Source organism: Panthera onca, chromosome E1 (genome assembly GCF_046562875.1).
Source record: "Panthera onca isolate mPanOnc1 chromosome E1, mPanOnc1 haplotype 2, whole genome shotgun sequence".
Classification (NCBI taxonomy): Eukaryota; Metazoa; Chordata; class Mammalia; order Carnivora; family Felidae; genus Panthera; species Panthera onca.
The window spans coordinates 55,974,547-55,990,530 of NC_138352.1; the positions used below are offsets into that span (position 1 = coordinate 55,974,547).

The 15,984-nt window shown below is 42.3% G+C and overlaps 1 protein-coding gene across 5 annotated transcripts in view; it reads left to right on the forward strand.

Moving 5' to 3' along the window:
* The window catches only part of WIPF2 (WAS/WASL interacting protein family member 2), a 50,095-nt gene that overhangs the window by 23,982 nt on the left and 10,129 nt on the right, over window positions 1–15,984 (forward strand). For 3 of the 5 annotated variants that reach the window (XM_060646158.3, XM_060646157.3, XM_078437171.2), the window contains 4 exons: window positions 2,509–2,640; window positions 9,045–9,177; window positions 9,897–10,013; window positions 10,346–11,002. In XM_060646158.3, coding sequence (XP_060502141.1) covers window positions 2,578–2,640; window positions 9,045–9,177; window positions 9,897–10,013; window positions 10,346–11,002 — 970 coding nt within the window. In that variant the 5' untranslated portion in view covers window positions 2,509–2,577. Of the gene's footprint in view, window positions 1–2,508; window positions 2,641–2,848; window positions 5,529–9,044; window positions 9,178–9,896; window positions 10,014–10,345; window positions 11,003–15,984 lie in introns of all 5 variants that reach the window. The other 2 variants (XM_078437172.2, XM_081791277.1) reach the window with 2 other exon arrangements.

Sequence of the window (15,984 nt, forward strand, 5' to 3'; positions counted from 1 at the left end):
AACTTCTTGATTCTTGCAGTGAGTTCAGACACCATTTCCCATGGGAACCATCTAGCCAGAGTACTGTCCAGTTTTGTGATTGGAGCAAAAAGCTCTGTTGGGCATCCAACCTATAGTGGCATTACTGGAAGGGTTGGGATTTTGAAGACTTTCATAGTCATGTTTCTAATCAAATTCGAACCACCTCTAAAGATTTTTAGTTTCTTAGAACCTTTGAAATATTTGCTCTTTATTTTCATCACTGAGGAAGTGTTTAAATGGTTTTGAGAATACTGAGAGAAGTGTTTAAGTCATATCCTTTATTCACAGGGAAATTGTGATCACCCTTGTAAAGAGTTCAGAACCAACCCTCCTCAAGTGGATTGTCATGCTGGTTTGATCTTTTAAACTTGGCTTGGTACACATGGTCTCTCATCTGTGCTAGGGGCTACCTGTGAGATTTCTTGGGTCATAATCTAATCACCTTGCTTTTCTGGAAGCAGTTCTTTCATGGATTAATTGGTGAAGTTGTACCTTTCTTGTCATCTGTAATTTGTACTCTCAGTGCTAATACTATTTTGGCTTTGATTTTTGGGGGAGAGAGGGTCAAGAAGTGGGATTTCCTTGGGACAAACTTTTTGGGGAAGTTTTGCTCTTGAGTTTTGGTTTTATCTTTGCCCCCTACTTTAATGTCTTAAAGTAAGACATTTCCCTGGTTTTAATCTCATTTGTAAAATGAGGATCACTTACAGACTATAATAATTGGGGGACAGCTGTATAGTTTTTTGTGTGTGTCCTGAGAAGTAGCCAAATTCTCACATGGTGTTTATGCTCTGATCAGATTCCAAGGATGTGAGTATAGTAGGGGTCAGTAGACTGGCCAGTGAGTCAGATCTGGGCCGTGGTCTGTTTTTCTATGACCTGTGAATAAATGGTTTTTGTATTTTTAAAATGTAAAAATGTAGTTTTAAACTGTAAAAATCAAGAGTGAGAAGATACGCCACAGACTGGGAGAAAATATTTGCAGAAGACACATCTGGTAAAGGACTGTATCCAAAACAGACAAAGACTCTTAAAACTCAACAATAAGAAAACAACCTTATTAGAAACTGTGCAAAAGACCTAAACAGACACCTCACCAAAAAAGATACACAGATGGGAAGTAAGCATATGAAAAGGGTTTTAACTTCATACGTTATCAGGGAATTGAAAATTAAAACAGTGAGATAGTGCTACTACACACCTATCTAAAACACTGACAGCACCAAATGCTGGCAGGGATGTGGAGCAGCAGGAACTCTCATCCATTGCTGGTGGGAATGCAAAATGGTGCAGTCACTTGGAAGACATTTGGGCAGTTTGTTATCCAATGTAGCTCTTACCATATGATCTGGCAGTCACACTCAGTGGTATTTACTCAAATGAGCAAAAAATTTATGTCTACGTGAAAACTTGCACAAGAATATTTATAGCAGCTATATTCATAATTGTTAAAACTTGGAAGCAGCCAAGGTGAAGCAGCCAAGGTGTCTTTCAGTAGGTGAATGGATAAACAAGCTGTTGCACATGAAGACAGTGGAATATTATTGAGCACTAATAAAGCTATCAAGCTATGAAAAGGCATGGAAGAAACTTAAATGCATATTACTAATAGAAGCCAATCTGAAAAAGGCTACGTATTATATGATTCCAACTATATGACATTCTAGAAAAGACAAAACTATGGAGACAGTAAAAAAGAGCAATGGTTAGGGGAAAGGAGGGATAAATAGGCAGAGCACAGATTTTTAGGACAGTGAAACTATTCTGTATGATGCTACAGTGGTATGTAGTTGTCATTACACATTTGTCCAAACAAAATACGTCACCAAGAGTAAGCCCTAATGTAAACTATGGACTTTGGTAATGAGGTGTCCGTTGTATCAAATGTTCCACTGCAGGATGTCGATAACGGAGGCTGTGTATGTGTGTGTCAGGGGAACAGGAATATATGGGTACTCTCTGTACTGTCTGCTCAATTTTGCTGTCAACCTAAAACTGCTCTTTTTTTTAATGTTTATTTTTGAGAGAGACAGAGTGCAGGTGGGGAAGGGGCAGAGAGAGAGGGCGACACAGACACAGAATCTGAAGCAGGCTCCAGGCTCTGAGCTGTCAGCCACAGAGCCCGACGTGGGGCTCGAACTCATGAGCCATGAGACCATGACCTGAGCCGAAGTTGGACACTTAACTGATTGAGCCACCCAGGTGCCCCTAAAACTAGTTTGTTTAAAAATTTTTGCCAAAATAAAATCAAAGAATAAAATGTTACAGAGACCATAGGTGGCCTATAAAGCCTAAAATATTAATATTTCTTACCTGACCTTCTACAGAAAATATTTACCGAACCCTAGACTATATCACAGAAGAACTAGGAGAAGAGTTGCTTGGTTTCTCTCTGGTATCCTGTCCTGCCTGGTCCCCTAAGTCCCCCTGAGTACTCAGTGTCTCTGATGGCAGAGTTGTTCTTAAGAATTTCCATTTCATTTGCAGGTATATGAGTGACCTAAAGCTGCAAATTAAAACGGAGAGAAAGCAGTATCAACTGCGAGCAGGGCAAGGATGCCAATTCCTCCTCCCCCTCCACCACCCCCTGGTCCTCCTCCACCTCCCACTTTTAATCAGGTATGTACTTCTTCCACCTGGCTATCTCAAAACCTTAATGGATACTTAGGGCTTCCTGGTGTAAGACATGGAGTACTCAAAGATACGTGGCATAGAAAGATGGAGAAAAAAATGCATGAAGTCTCTCCTCATTAACTGTTTCTGATTCTTGAATGGTCCTCTTAGGACTATAATGGCTTATCTTGGTTTTTTTTTTGGCCGGGTTCAGTATAAATGGAGATTTGGACAAGTCACATCAGAACAGGAACTAGTCTTTTGCCCCAAAACTATTCTACAAAGGTGAGCACAGCATTTCTCTGGCATTGTTGAGAAAAGGGACGGCAACTCCTGGTTGTTACTTGCTACTGTTTCATCTCCTTTTCTTCCACTCCAAACCAGTTCATCCTAAGGCCAAGTCCATTAAGTCTACTACACCATCAAAAAAGAAAGGAGTTTCCAGAAAATATTAGTACGAAGACTTAAAGGTTTGATAACAGAAGGAAAAAAAAGCAATGTGGCTTCTGAACCGAAGAGGCAACCATGTTTACTATATGTGGATTGTGATATCTGGTGTTACATGAGAAAGAAGCAACTTGGGTGCTTTCTCTCTCTCTCTCTCTCTCTCTCTCTCTCTCTCTTTTTTTTTAAGTAATTTTTACACCCAACGTAGGGTAGAATTCAAAGATCAAGAGTTTCATGCTCTACCAACTGAGCCAGCCAGGCATGCCTGCTTTATCTCATTTTTGTAAAATTTTAAAGCAAAAGAAACTTGAGGGAATGAATATCGTGTGTGTGTGTGTGTGTGTGTGTGTGTGTGTGTGTGTGTAGCAGATGAGAAATAGTGCCTGAAAGTGTCGGTGTAAGTGTGTCTTAGGTATTTAACAGATGAGAGGTAGTACCCCTAAGGAGGCAAAGTGACTTGCCTAGCTAATTTATTTTAGAACTAGGACTAGAGTTCAGGTCTGCCCACTTGTTTTTTTTCCGTAAGTTCTGGTTTTCAGACATTTTGTTGGAGGGTATGTATGAACCCTCTTTCTGGATGAAATTTTATGTGGAAGCCCAATAAGTGAGATGGAAAGCAGAGCTGCTCTGGTCATAGTGGGATTCAAGGACCCAAAGTATATCCTTGGATCTGTATAACTTCCTGGGTTAATGCTCTGCATCATGCTGTCTTAGTCATTTACTCAGTAGCCTTTTGTTGTGTACTTGACCATGTCAGAGACTTGGCTTGGCATACAACTTAGAAAATCCAGATAATTTTACTCCATACTTCTTTCTATATCGCGTGACTCTTTCCCAATAAGATTTATTTATGTAATTGAAAGAGAGGGAAAACATGCAGATAAGAAAAACAGATTAAAAATAATCTGTAATACCATTGGCCAGAAAGGACAATTTCTGCCTTCAAAGGCTCCAGCACAATGGGTGAAACAGACAAGTCAGCAGGCAAATTCCATGCTACACAGAGATAAATGAAGCCATAAAGGAGCAGGCCTCACCTACCGGCTCTGGAGGGAGTGGAGGCAGTCAGAGGCGGCTTCTAGTCAGGAGGTGATACTTGAGAGGAGTCTTAACAGATGAGTAGCATTTAGCCAGAAAGTGAAGAGTGAGGGCAGGCACTTGGTATTGAAGTAGAACGGAAGGGTGCTGATGTGTGGGAAAGCACACCCAGGATCGGATCATTGCTGGAGGGGTGTGGTGGGAAATGAAGCTGGAGGCAGGCACAGGCTGAGAGGGTTTGGGTTTTTCTCCAGGCAGTGATAGGGAGGTAGTGTATTTTTAACAGCAGGAATCAACTGATTGGGTGCATTAGAAAAGTGTGGATAGTAGGTTGGGGTTGAGACTGGAGACAGAAGGCTGTTACAGTTGAAAATCGAGAGTTTTGCACTAAAGCAGCAAAGATGGAAGAAATGAAGATGAGAGACATTTAGAAAGTAAAATCTTTTTTTTTTAAGTTTGTTTATTTTGAGTGAGAGCGAGTGCGCGCGTGCATGGAGGAGGGGCAGAGAGAGAAGGAGAGAGAGAATCCCAAGTAGGCTGTTGCGGTGCTTGAACTCACTAACCCGTGAAATCATGACCTGGGCCGAAATTGAGTTGGATGCTTAACAAACTGAGCCAGCCAGGCGCCCCTAGAAAGTAAAATCTTAAAGAGTTGGTAACAGTTGTAAGACTGAGGAAGAGGAAGGAAGTTGGAATGACTCTAGTTTGGGGGACTGAATGTTGTTGACAAAGAGAAACAGGTTTGTGGAGGAGGATATGAACTCAATTTTGCATATGTTTAGTAATGTTTTAATAATTTTCTCTTTACAAAAGTAATGAGTAAGAAATTTATGAACTATGGCTTGGATGCCTGGCTGGCTCACTTGGTAGAACATGGGACTCTTGATCTTGGGGTTGTGAGTTTGAGCCCCATCGTGGGCATAGGATTTATTTTTAAAAGAAAGAAATTGGGGCTCCTGGGTGGCTCAGTTGGTTGAGCGTCTGACTATTGATTTCAGCTTAGGTCATGATCGTAGGGTCAGGGGATCAAGTCCCACATTGGGCTTTTAGCTGACAGCACGGAGCCTGCTTGGGAATCTTTTTCTCCCCCTCTCTCTGCCCCTTCCCTGCTCTCTTTCTCTCTCTCAAAATAAATAAACATTTAAAAAAGAAATGTATTAACTATGGATAAGTATAAAGATAAATATAAAGGATTATACTTAATTCAATGATTCATAATAGTTTTGTGTATATCTGTCCCCTCCCTTCCTCCCTTTTATCTTCTACTTTTTTAAAAAGGAGGCTGTGCTGTATATACATACTGATTTGTTTTGTTTTCTTTTCCCCTCCCCCACGCTGCTATGCGTACTGAGTTCTAATCTGCTCTTACTCATTAATACATCGTGAATGACTTCTCACATCATTAAATGGTTAGTGCTATCATTAAAAAAATTTTTTTTACTGTATTAAAAATGTGGAAAAAAATAGAGAATGCCAATAAAAATAGAAAATGTTAAACTATCAATAATTAACCTTTGTTAGCATCTTACGTTTTACATATTTATGATAGGAAAACTAGAAAATTCAAGTAAATATAGAGAAGTATTACCCCAAATTAACTTTTGTTAGTACCTGTGTATATCCTGCAGATGTTCTATATAGATCTACTTTGAAATTTAGCTACTGCTTTTATTGAGTTCTTTTTATACATCAGGCACTGTGATAAGCTCTTGAAAAATGTGGTTTTTTTTTTTTTTATTTTTTAATGTTTATTTTTTTGAGGAGAGGGGGGATAGAGATGGGGGAGGGGTCCCTGAAGCAGGCTCTAGGCTCCCGAGTTGTCAGCACAGAGCCCAATGTGGGGCTCAAACATACCAACCTACCAACCACAAGATCATGACCTGAGCCAAAGTTGGGCGCTTAACTGACTGAGCCACCCACCCAGGCACCCCAAAAAGTGTTATTTCATTTAATTTTCAAAACTACCCTATGAGATAGGTTCTATTATTTTTCCTGTTCTATAGAAGAGAAAATGAATCCAAATCCTCTGAAGTGTATTGTTTTATAATCTTTTTTACTTGACTGTGTCACACATTTACTGCTGTGTAAAGATATTTACTGCCACATCTTGAAGAACTTAACTGGCATTCCCTTCTTTGCTTGTGCCATCAGTGTTCCCTTATTGAACTTTCGATTATTTTCAGTTCTTTGCTATTATAAACTTTTTTGCAATTATTAACATGTTTGTATACTTCTCTAGTTGTTTGTTTTTTTTTTAAGTTTTCATTTATTTTGAGAGAGACACACACACACACACACACACAGCATGAGTAGGGGAGCGACAGAGAGAGGGAGAGATACAGAACCCCAAGCAGGTTCCATGCTCTCAGTGCAGAGCCCAGCATGGGGCTTGAACCCACGAAGCCGTGGGATCCTGACCTGAGCTGAAATCGAGAGTTGGGACACTTAACCGACCTAGCCACCAGGTGCCCCTCTACTTGTTTTCTTGAAGTTAATTCCTGGAGATAGAATTCTTGTGGTAGACTTTCTGAAGATGTTTGATACATAAACTACTTTCTAGAAAGATGATACTAATCTGTCTTACTCCAGGTGATACAAGAGTACCTGTTTCCCTGAATCGTTATGACCACCATAAGACAGTTACTTGTTCTTCACATTTTTTTGAGCACCCTCAGTGTGTCAGGCACTGTACAACAGTGAGCAGTGGATGCTGCCTTCTGCAGCTAGCAGTCTCCTGTTAGAATTTTACCTTTTACCAGTTTCATTGGTAAATGATGATACTGTGTTTTAGCCTGAAAAATTTTTTTTTGTGGTTGAATTTTTTTCGTATATGCTGGTTCTCTGATTTCTTTTACGCAGTTCATATCCTTTGCTTATTATCCTATTGATTTATAAGTCCTCTTTATGTTAATGCTGTATAGATTTAGGACATTATCTTTATGTGTTACAGATGATTTTTTCTTCCAGTATATCATCTGATTATATTCCTAAGTAAATAAAAGTCTTTCGGTCTTTCCCTATTTTAGTTGTCATATTCTTCCCTTTATGTGTTTTTCCATATAGTACTTCTGTGAGTTTTTTTTTTTTTTACATTTACATTAAAAAAAATTTTTTTAATGTTTATTTTTGAGAAAAAGACAGTGCAGGTGGGGGAGGGGCAGAGAGAAGAGGGAGACACAGAATCTGAAGCAGGCTCCAGGCTCTGAGCTGTCAGCACAGAGCCCAGCATTGGACTCGAACTCATAAACCGTGAGATCATTACCAGAGCTGAAGTTGGACGCTTAACTGATTAAGCCACCCAGGCACCCCTACATTTACATTTTATAACTCAGCTAGAATTTGTTTGAGAAGAAGTTGTGAGGTAGGGGTTTAACTTTATTATTTTTTCCCCAAATTAACCAGTTATTATCAGTAGCTTATATTTAATAATCAGTGCTTTCTGCACTGCTGAAATACACTTTTATTATTTCTTACATAGATCTAGGTTTGTTTATGGACTTTCTGTTTTGTTCCATTTATCTAGCTGTCTGTCCCTGTGCTCCCCTTGTAGTCGATTCTAGCTTTTGGTGGCGCAAGTCCTATTTTCTTAGTTTTTTTTCCCTCTGCTTAATCTTCCAGATGGATTTTAGAATCCTTTTTTTTAATGACTTCCAAAAAATTCCATTGTGTGGTTATTTTTAAAAGCTATATATTTAAAAATTTTGTAAGGAACATGGTATGTATGATGTGTTTCATTTTAGGTATATGTGGGATATTCATTTGGAGATGTCCTGGAGACATTGGCACACATGGGTATGAAGCTCAGGGCCAGAAGTGGTGATGAGATAGAAAGATTAGAGATACTAGAGCTTATCAGTGGTATTGAAACCATGGGACTGGATGAGCTTGCTTGGGGAGGTTTAGATGGAGGCTGAGGATAGGGCTCTGAAATGGCATTTAAGAGGTAGGTGGAAGGTGAAGAACTCAAAAATAAATATACAGGGGGGCTCCTGAGTGGCTCAGTCGGTTAAGCGTCTTGACTTTGGTTCAGGCCATGATCTCGTGGTTCTTGAGTTCAAGCCCCGCATCAGGCTCTGTGCTGACAGCTCAGAGCCTGGAGCCTGCTTTGGATTCTGTCTCCCCCTTGCTCTCTGCCCCTCCCCAACTCATGCTCTGTCTCTCTCTCTCAAAGATAAACAAACATTAAAAAAAAATTCAAAAAAGAAAAGTAGAGAAATATGTTGTTGGAAGAGACCATAGGGAAAGTGGGAAAGGCATGGGCTTTACACAATCAGACCAGCTCTGCATTTACTAACCATGTGATATTAACTTCTCTACACCTTCCCTTCCTCATTTTTGGAATAGGAATAATATGGTCTATTTTATAACATTGTTTAGAAGATGAAGTAATAGGGAAGCTAAGGTCTGTTAGTTGAGATAAGATGGGCATTTTAGAGTCAGTGTCTGGGTTTGGATCTTTGCTTTCCTATGTACTGGGTGCATGGCCTCAGGGAACTATTCAACTATTCACACTTTCCAAATGAGTAATGATAATACTTCATAAAAATATTTCAAGATTTAAATGAGCTAACAGAAGTAGCATGCTTAACTTGAGGCATAGTAGGGACTCATTGTTTGTCTTGATACGTATAAAGCATCTAACATACAAGCCCAGCACACAGGTACTTGGTGTTAGTGTAGGTCTCCTTTCAGAAGTTTCTTAACAGGAAGGAGACCACACCCTTTGCAGAAGGCACAACAGGGGAAGGACTAAGAAGAATGAAAGCGAAGAATGAAAACGTGCATTGGTAGTGATATTTGGCGCAGGGTCTGATTAGGTTAGAGGGGCATTAATGAAATCCAGTTTGGCTTAAGGTATTTATCCCAACCTTGTGGTGAAGGGAACTATTTAGGATGAATAGTTCTATTTTCCCCTCTCCCTCCAGGCAAACACAGAGCCGCCCAAGCTGAGTAGAGATGAGCAGCGGGGTCGAGGTGCCCTATTACAGGATATCTGCAAAGGGACCAAGCTGAAGAAGGTGACCAATGTTAATGATCGGAGTGCTCCCATCCTTGAGAGTGAGTCTAAGCTTCATTTCCTAGTGAGCCACCAGGGTCCCAGGATCAAGCTGGAGACTTGGCTGGCCTGTCATTTTTATTGTTGGGCCTTGAGTGGGAGAGTTTTGTCCTTTAGGAGAGTTTTCTTTGAATGTTCTTTGGCTGTCTTTGCCTCTGTTCATTTGAATATCTTAGAAGTTTCTTTTTTGACCTTTGGGAAGTGTTCTCTGGGGTAAGATTCTCTTCTACTATAACTAGTGCTTGTTAGGGTATATCTTTGGCAGTTCTCTGAGGAGACCACTGTATTACTAAAAACCACTAAGTTGAAGCCAACGATGATTTCTATAATTGTCACAGGTGTCCATTCAGATAGGCCTCTGGAGAGTTGCTCACACCTGGGTCCCTGAGTCATTGGCCCCCTTACCATCTGGGACTTGGAGAGACACTCCTCTGAGCCTGTCTTTATCCTGGTTTTCCCTCTGCCTTTCCTAAATAAGGGAAGTTTGGCTTCTTTTTCCTTTTGTTCTTTCTCTTTCATCACAGTGTAGAATTTTATCTCCACATGAAGCTGTGGATCTGAGAGGCCTAGCAATTTTATTTTTAATTTAAATGCAAAGGCAAAAGCAAGATTGGTTTGTTTGCAAATTAAAGCCCAAATAGAGGAGGGGTTTCTCCTCAGGATTGACTTGGTCACCAGCTTGGAGCATGTGAAGTAAAAACCCTAATGGTATGCTTTCCAGAACCCAAAGGAAGCAGTGGTGGTTATGGCTCTGGAGCAGTTGCCCTGCAGCCCAAGGGAGGTCTCTTCCAAGGGGGAGTGCCGAAGCTCCGACCTGTGGGAGCCAAGGATGGTTCAGGTATCTGAGCAGTACTTTATTAGGATATTTCCCAAGTGCATTAATTTCTAACTAGTCCCAAGTGGGCCATCTAGGGTTAAGGCATGTGGTAGAGGTGGGAGAAAGGAGAAAAGGGAGCAGGGGAGGGGTTACAGAGTAGAATAAAGCCAAAGCTGAGGGATTAAATAAAAATGTGTTCATCTTGTATCAGCAGTATTTGTTAGTGGGCCCTGAACCTGAAACCAGATTAAAACCCAGAACTATACAGGCATTTACCTGCTACCATGCAGGTTACACTAAGGAGGCTGGGTGAAGGATATACTGACCAACATGTATGTATGTTGTATTTGTAGAGAACCTAGCTGGTAAGCCAGCCCTACAAGTCCCCAGTTCTCGAGCTGCTGCCCCAAGGCCACCGGTGTCTACAGCCAGTGGGCGCCCTCAAGATGATACAGACAGCAGCCGAGCCTCACTCCCAGAACTGCCCCGGATGCAGAGACCATCGTTACCGGACCTCTCTAGGCCTAATACCACCAGCAGTACAGGCATGAAGCACAGCAGCTCTGCCCCTCCTCCACCACCCCCGGGGCGGCGGGCCAACGCTCCCCCTACACCTCTGCCTGTGCACAGCAACAAAGCCCTAGCCTACAACAGAGAGAAACCCTTGCCGCCCACACCTGGACAAAGGCTGCACCTTGGTCGAGAGGGACCTCCTGCTCCACCCCCAGTCAAACCACCTCCTTCCCCTGTGAATATTAGAACGGGACCAAGTGGCCAGTCTCTGGCTCCTCCTCCTCCGCCTTACCGCCAGCCTCCTGGGGTCCCCAATGGACCCTCCAGTCCCACTAACGAGTCAGCCCCTGAGCTGCCCCAGAGACACAATTCTTTGCATAGGAAGACACCGGGGCCTGTCAGAGGCCTAGCGCCTCCTCCACCCACCTCAGCTTCTCCCTCGCTACAGAGTAATAGGCCACCACCCCCAGCCCGGGACCCTCCCAGTCGGGGAGCAGGTAAGTGCCTGGAAGCACCTTTTTTTTCTATTAGATGGAGAATTGAGTTAATTGTCTCATCCTTTTCTCCAAAGCTCTCCTTCAGCAATTGAAGAGAAAAAAAATTCACTTACTCATTCAATAAGTTTATTGAGTTCCTTTTTATGTGTCGGACTGTGTTGTTAGGGAAACAGCAATCAATAGAAAAGACAGAAGATTCCTGTTCTCTGGACAGTCAAGCAAATTAGTAAAAAAAAAAAAAAATTAGAGAAATACAAAGCAGAGAAGGAGGGGAGTAGGATCTACAGGGTGGAGGGTGGTGGTGATATTTTTATTGCAGGAGTGGGGTATGAAGTGACAGTCTGGCAAAGACCTGAAGACAATAAGCTAAGCAGTTTCTGGGAGAACAGCTATTGCAAGCATTGAGAACAGCAAATGCAAAGGCCCTGAGACTGGGGACATCAGGGAGGCCATCTTGGCAGGACTAGAATGAGTAAGGGGAAGAGCGGCAGGACATGGAGATCAGGAAGCTAGATTTCCTCGAGAGAACACTGCAAGGCTTTATCATGACTGGGATTTACTTGGAGAGATGCAGAGCTACTGGAACCATGGGAACAAAGGAGAAGCATTGCTTCAGATTTTATTTATTATTATTTTTTAATTTTTAAAATGTTTATTTATTTTTGAGAGAGACAGAGAAAGCGAGGGAGGGGCAGAGAAAAGGAGACAGAATCCTAAGGAGGCTCCGTGCAGTCAGCACAAAGCCTGATGTGGGGCTCAAACTCACAAACTGACAACATGACCTGAGCTAAAATCAAGAGTCAGGATGCTTAACCCACTGAACTACCCAGGTGCCCTGTTGCTTTTGCTTTGAAAAGGATGACAAACTCCTGTGTTGAAAACAGACTGCATGAGGACAAAGTTGGCAAAGGAGACTCTTTCCGAGGCTGTTGCAATAGACTGGGCCACTAGGTAGGATCACAGCAGGTTTGGGGGAAGAAGACAGGTGTTCATTTCTGGACAAGTCAAGTTTGAGATCCCTGTTAGCCAAACACTAATTCATTATTTTCTCTTGGATGTCTGTCAGACTTTGAAGTTCAGGGGAGAGATCTGGGCTAGAGAAATTTGAATGATATTGAAAACCACGTGCTGGGTGAGCTCACCAGAGGAGCTGATCTAGGTAGAGAAGAGGTTGAGGCTTAAGGCCTGGGGTCCTCCTATATCACAGAGATATATAGTAGCGAGCAGAGGAAGCTGAGAAAGAGCCTCTAGTGAGGAAGAAAGAAACCCAAGAGAATGCTGGAAGGATGCCAGGATGGAGTCATCAGCTGTGTCCGGGGCTGAAAACAGAATGACATTGGTGTTAGCAACTTGGAGTCATTGGGGGTGCCGCAAACAACATGATACCCTTTAGAGTAGTTTCAGTGGAATGGTGGAGGATGAGGGTAAAAGTCTAACTGGGATGTGTTTGGGAAATCTGGAATAGGAGGAAAGGAATTGGAGATAGCAATGTAGAAATCTCAGTTTGCTTCAAGGGGAGTGGGGTGCAGATAAATGGAATGGTTGCTGGAGGAGGATGTGAGAGTGAAGGTTCGGACCCCTCCTCCCCATGGTGCAGTAGAAGCAGGGGAAATTGCTTGAGTAATGTCCTCAAGAAGGCTAAAAGGAATGGAATCTGATCCATAGGTAGGAGATTGGCCTTAGATAAGAACACCGTTCTTCCATGGTAACCAGAGGGAAGGTAGAAAGCATAGGCATAGAAGCAAGTGGGTAGGTGGGTGTAGTGATAGGAACATGCGCAGAGTTTCTTCTGGTTTGTTTCTAATTGGCGAAATGGAAAGCAAGGATATCTGCTGTGAACAAGGGGTGGGGGGAAGGAGAGAGAGGGCATGAGTGGCTGTCTAGGGGTGTGCTGGGATAATCAGCAACATGAAAGGCCCACTCAGGGTTAGGAGCCATACACTCAAAGTGAGATTAGCACAGTGTGTGTCGAGCTGTGCATTTGCAGGTGCTGAGTGGGGCAGCATGGTATTTAACCAGGGTTAGCTTTTTTAGGCATGTGTGATACTAAGAGTGGGTCAAGGGAGCTAAGGGTTTAGGTCAGGGACTGATTGTAACAGTGCACCTTAGGCCTAAATTGGGTGAGCAGGAGACTAAGGAGCTCTCGAAAAGGTAGAAGAGGTTGTGTAATCTTTTTACAAAATAGCATGACTGAAAGTAGAGTGAGGTAGATCATGAAGCTCTCTGGTGCCTTCCTAGACCCAGGAATTTTGGCTCCCATGTCCTCTTGTATCATTGGACTTTGAGCCACACCCTCCACAAATGGCTTTTGAGCTTTTATTTTATTATTATTTTTTTTAGAGAGTGCATGAGCCAGGGAGAGGGGCAGGGAGAGAGAGAATCTGAAGCAGACTCCACTTCCATCATAGAGCCCAACTTGGGGCTCGATCTCACGACCCTGGTATGACTTGAGCCAAAATCAAGAGTTGGACACTCAGCTGACTGAGCCACCCAGTTGCCCCGGCTTTTGAGCTTTTAAACAATCAGTCCTTGCTGATATAGATCATTGATGAAGAAATTAAGTCATCCAGAGGCCGTATAACCTGTGCTGCTGGTTGGTGAGGTACATAGAGATTTGTACTCTAGGAGCTGGCAGTCCAGCCTAAGCTGTCATATAGTACCTGGTACGTTCCTGATTCCATGTCTCCTTGGTTTTAGCCATAAGAATCCTGTTCCTAAGGTGGCCTTTGATTCTATAAAATTTAGGTTTAAAAAAAGTCTTTTTAACTTAGGGATTTAAAAAAAAACTCTTTAAGTAGAACCCATATCTACCTAACTCCATCCAGAAATAGAACTCAGTGGGTTGAACTGAGTAATTTTAATTTATTTCTCAATTTGATTCAATTTAATTTATTTTAACTAGGCTGTAGGCCTAAAGTGGGGCGTGAACTCACTACCCTGAGATCAAGAGTCACATGCTCTACTGACGTGAGGCAGCCATGTGCCCTGAACTGAATAGTTTTAAGTGTCTGTGTACTTCTTGCTTCCCACTTCTCAGTTCTTTCTTTGGGGTTTCTTTAGAAGAATGTGAAGCCTTGTTCTTCTGTCACTTAGCTATCACCAACTTTGAGGCCTGGTGGAGGCCTCAGCAAGCTTTCCTTTTCTTTTTTTCCCCTTTCAAATTTTAATTTATTTGTTTATTTTGAGAGAGAGGGAGGGAACATGAGTGGGAGAGGGGCAGAGAGAGAGAGAGAGAGAGAGAGAGAGGGAGAGAGAGAATCCGAAGCAGGCTCCCCACTGTCAGAGCAGAGCCTGATGTGGGGCAAATAAATAAACATCTAAAAAATAAATTGGGGGAGGTGCCTGGGTGGCTCAGTTAGTTAAGTATCCAACTTCTGCTCAGGTCATGGTCCCGTGGTTCATGGGTTTGAGCCCTGCATTGGGCTCTGTGCTGACAGCGGAGAGCCTGGAGCCTGCTTCCGATTCTGTTTCCCTTTCTCTGCCCCTCCCCCGCTCACTCTTGCACTCTCTCCCCTCTCTCTCAAAAGTAAACAAGCATTAAAAAAAAAACTTTCATATAAAAAATAGGGGTGTCTAGGTGGTTCAGTTGGCTCAGGTCATGATCTTGCAGTTTGTAAGTTCCAGCCCTGCTCCAGGTGAGCTCGAGCCCCACTTCAGGTGAGCCCCACTTCTCTCTCTCCCTCCCTCCCTCCCTCCCTCCCTCCCTCTTCTCTCTGCTCCTTGCTCACTTGCGCCCCCCATAAATAAATTAAATAAATTCAAGTTAATTAATAGTGTAATATTGGTTTCAGGAGTAGAATTTAGTGATTGGTCACTGACATATAAACATCAAGTGCTTAACACCCATTTAGCCCATCCCCCACCCACCTTCCTCTATCAACCCTCAGTGTGTTCTCTATCATTAAGAGTTTGTTAGGAGGGTGCCTGGGTGGCTCAGTTGGTTAAGCATCCAAATTCAGCGCAGGTCATGATCATCTTACAGTTTGTGGGTTTGAGCCCTGCATTGGGCTGCGTGTGGACAGTCAGAGCCTGGAGCCTGCTTCGGATTCTGTGTCTTCTTCTCTCTGTGTCTTCCCCAGCTCATGCTCTGTCTCTCTCTCTCAAAAATAAAGAAAACATTTTAAAAAGTTTTTAATAAAAAAGAATAATTTAAAAAGTCTGTTATGTTTTGTTTCCCTCTTCCCCCCCCCCCTTCCCATATGTTCATCTGTGTTGTTTCCTAAATTCCACACATGAGTGAAATCATACGTTATTTGTCTTTCTCTGAATGACTTACTTGGTTTAACATAATACACTCTAGCTCCAGCCACTTTGTTGCAAATGTCAAGATTTCATTCCTTTTGATGGCTGAGTAATATTCCTGTGTGCATGTGCGTGTCTGTGTGTGTGTGTGTACACACATCTTCTCCATTCATCAGTTGATAGACACTTGGGCTGCTTCCATATCTTGGCTATTGTGAATAATGCTGCTGTAAACATTGGGTGCATGTATCCCTCTTTGAATTTGTATTCCTTGGGTAAATACCTAGTAGTGTGATTTTTATAGGGTAATTCAATTTTTAACTTTTTGGGAAACTCCACACTTTTTTTCAGAGTGGCTGCACCAGTTTGCACTGCCACCAACAGTGTAAGAGGGTTCCCCTGTCTCTGCATCCTCGCCAACATATGTTGTTTCCTTTGGTGTTAATTTTAGCCATTCTGACAGGTGTGAGGTAGTATCATTGTGTTTTTGATTTGTATTTCCCTGATGATGAGTGATGTTGACTATCTTTTCATGTGACTGTTAGCCATCTGAATGTCTTCTTTGGAAAAATGTGTATTCATGTCTTCTGCCTGTATCTTAACTGGATTGTTTTTTGCGTGTTGAGTTTAAGTTCAACACTTATTTTGGATAGTTTATTTTTCAACACTATTTTGGATAGTAACCTTTTATCAGATATGTCATTTGTAAATATCTTCTCCCATTCCATAGGCTGCCTTTT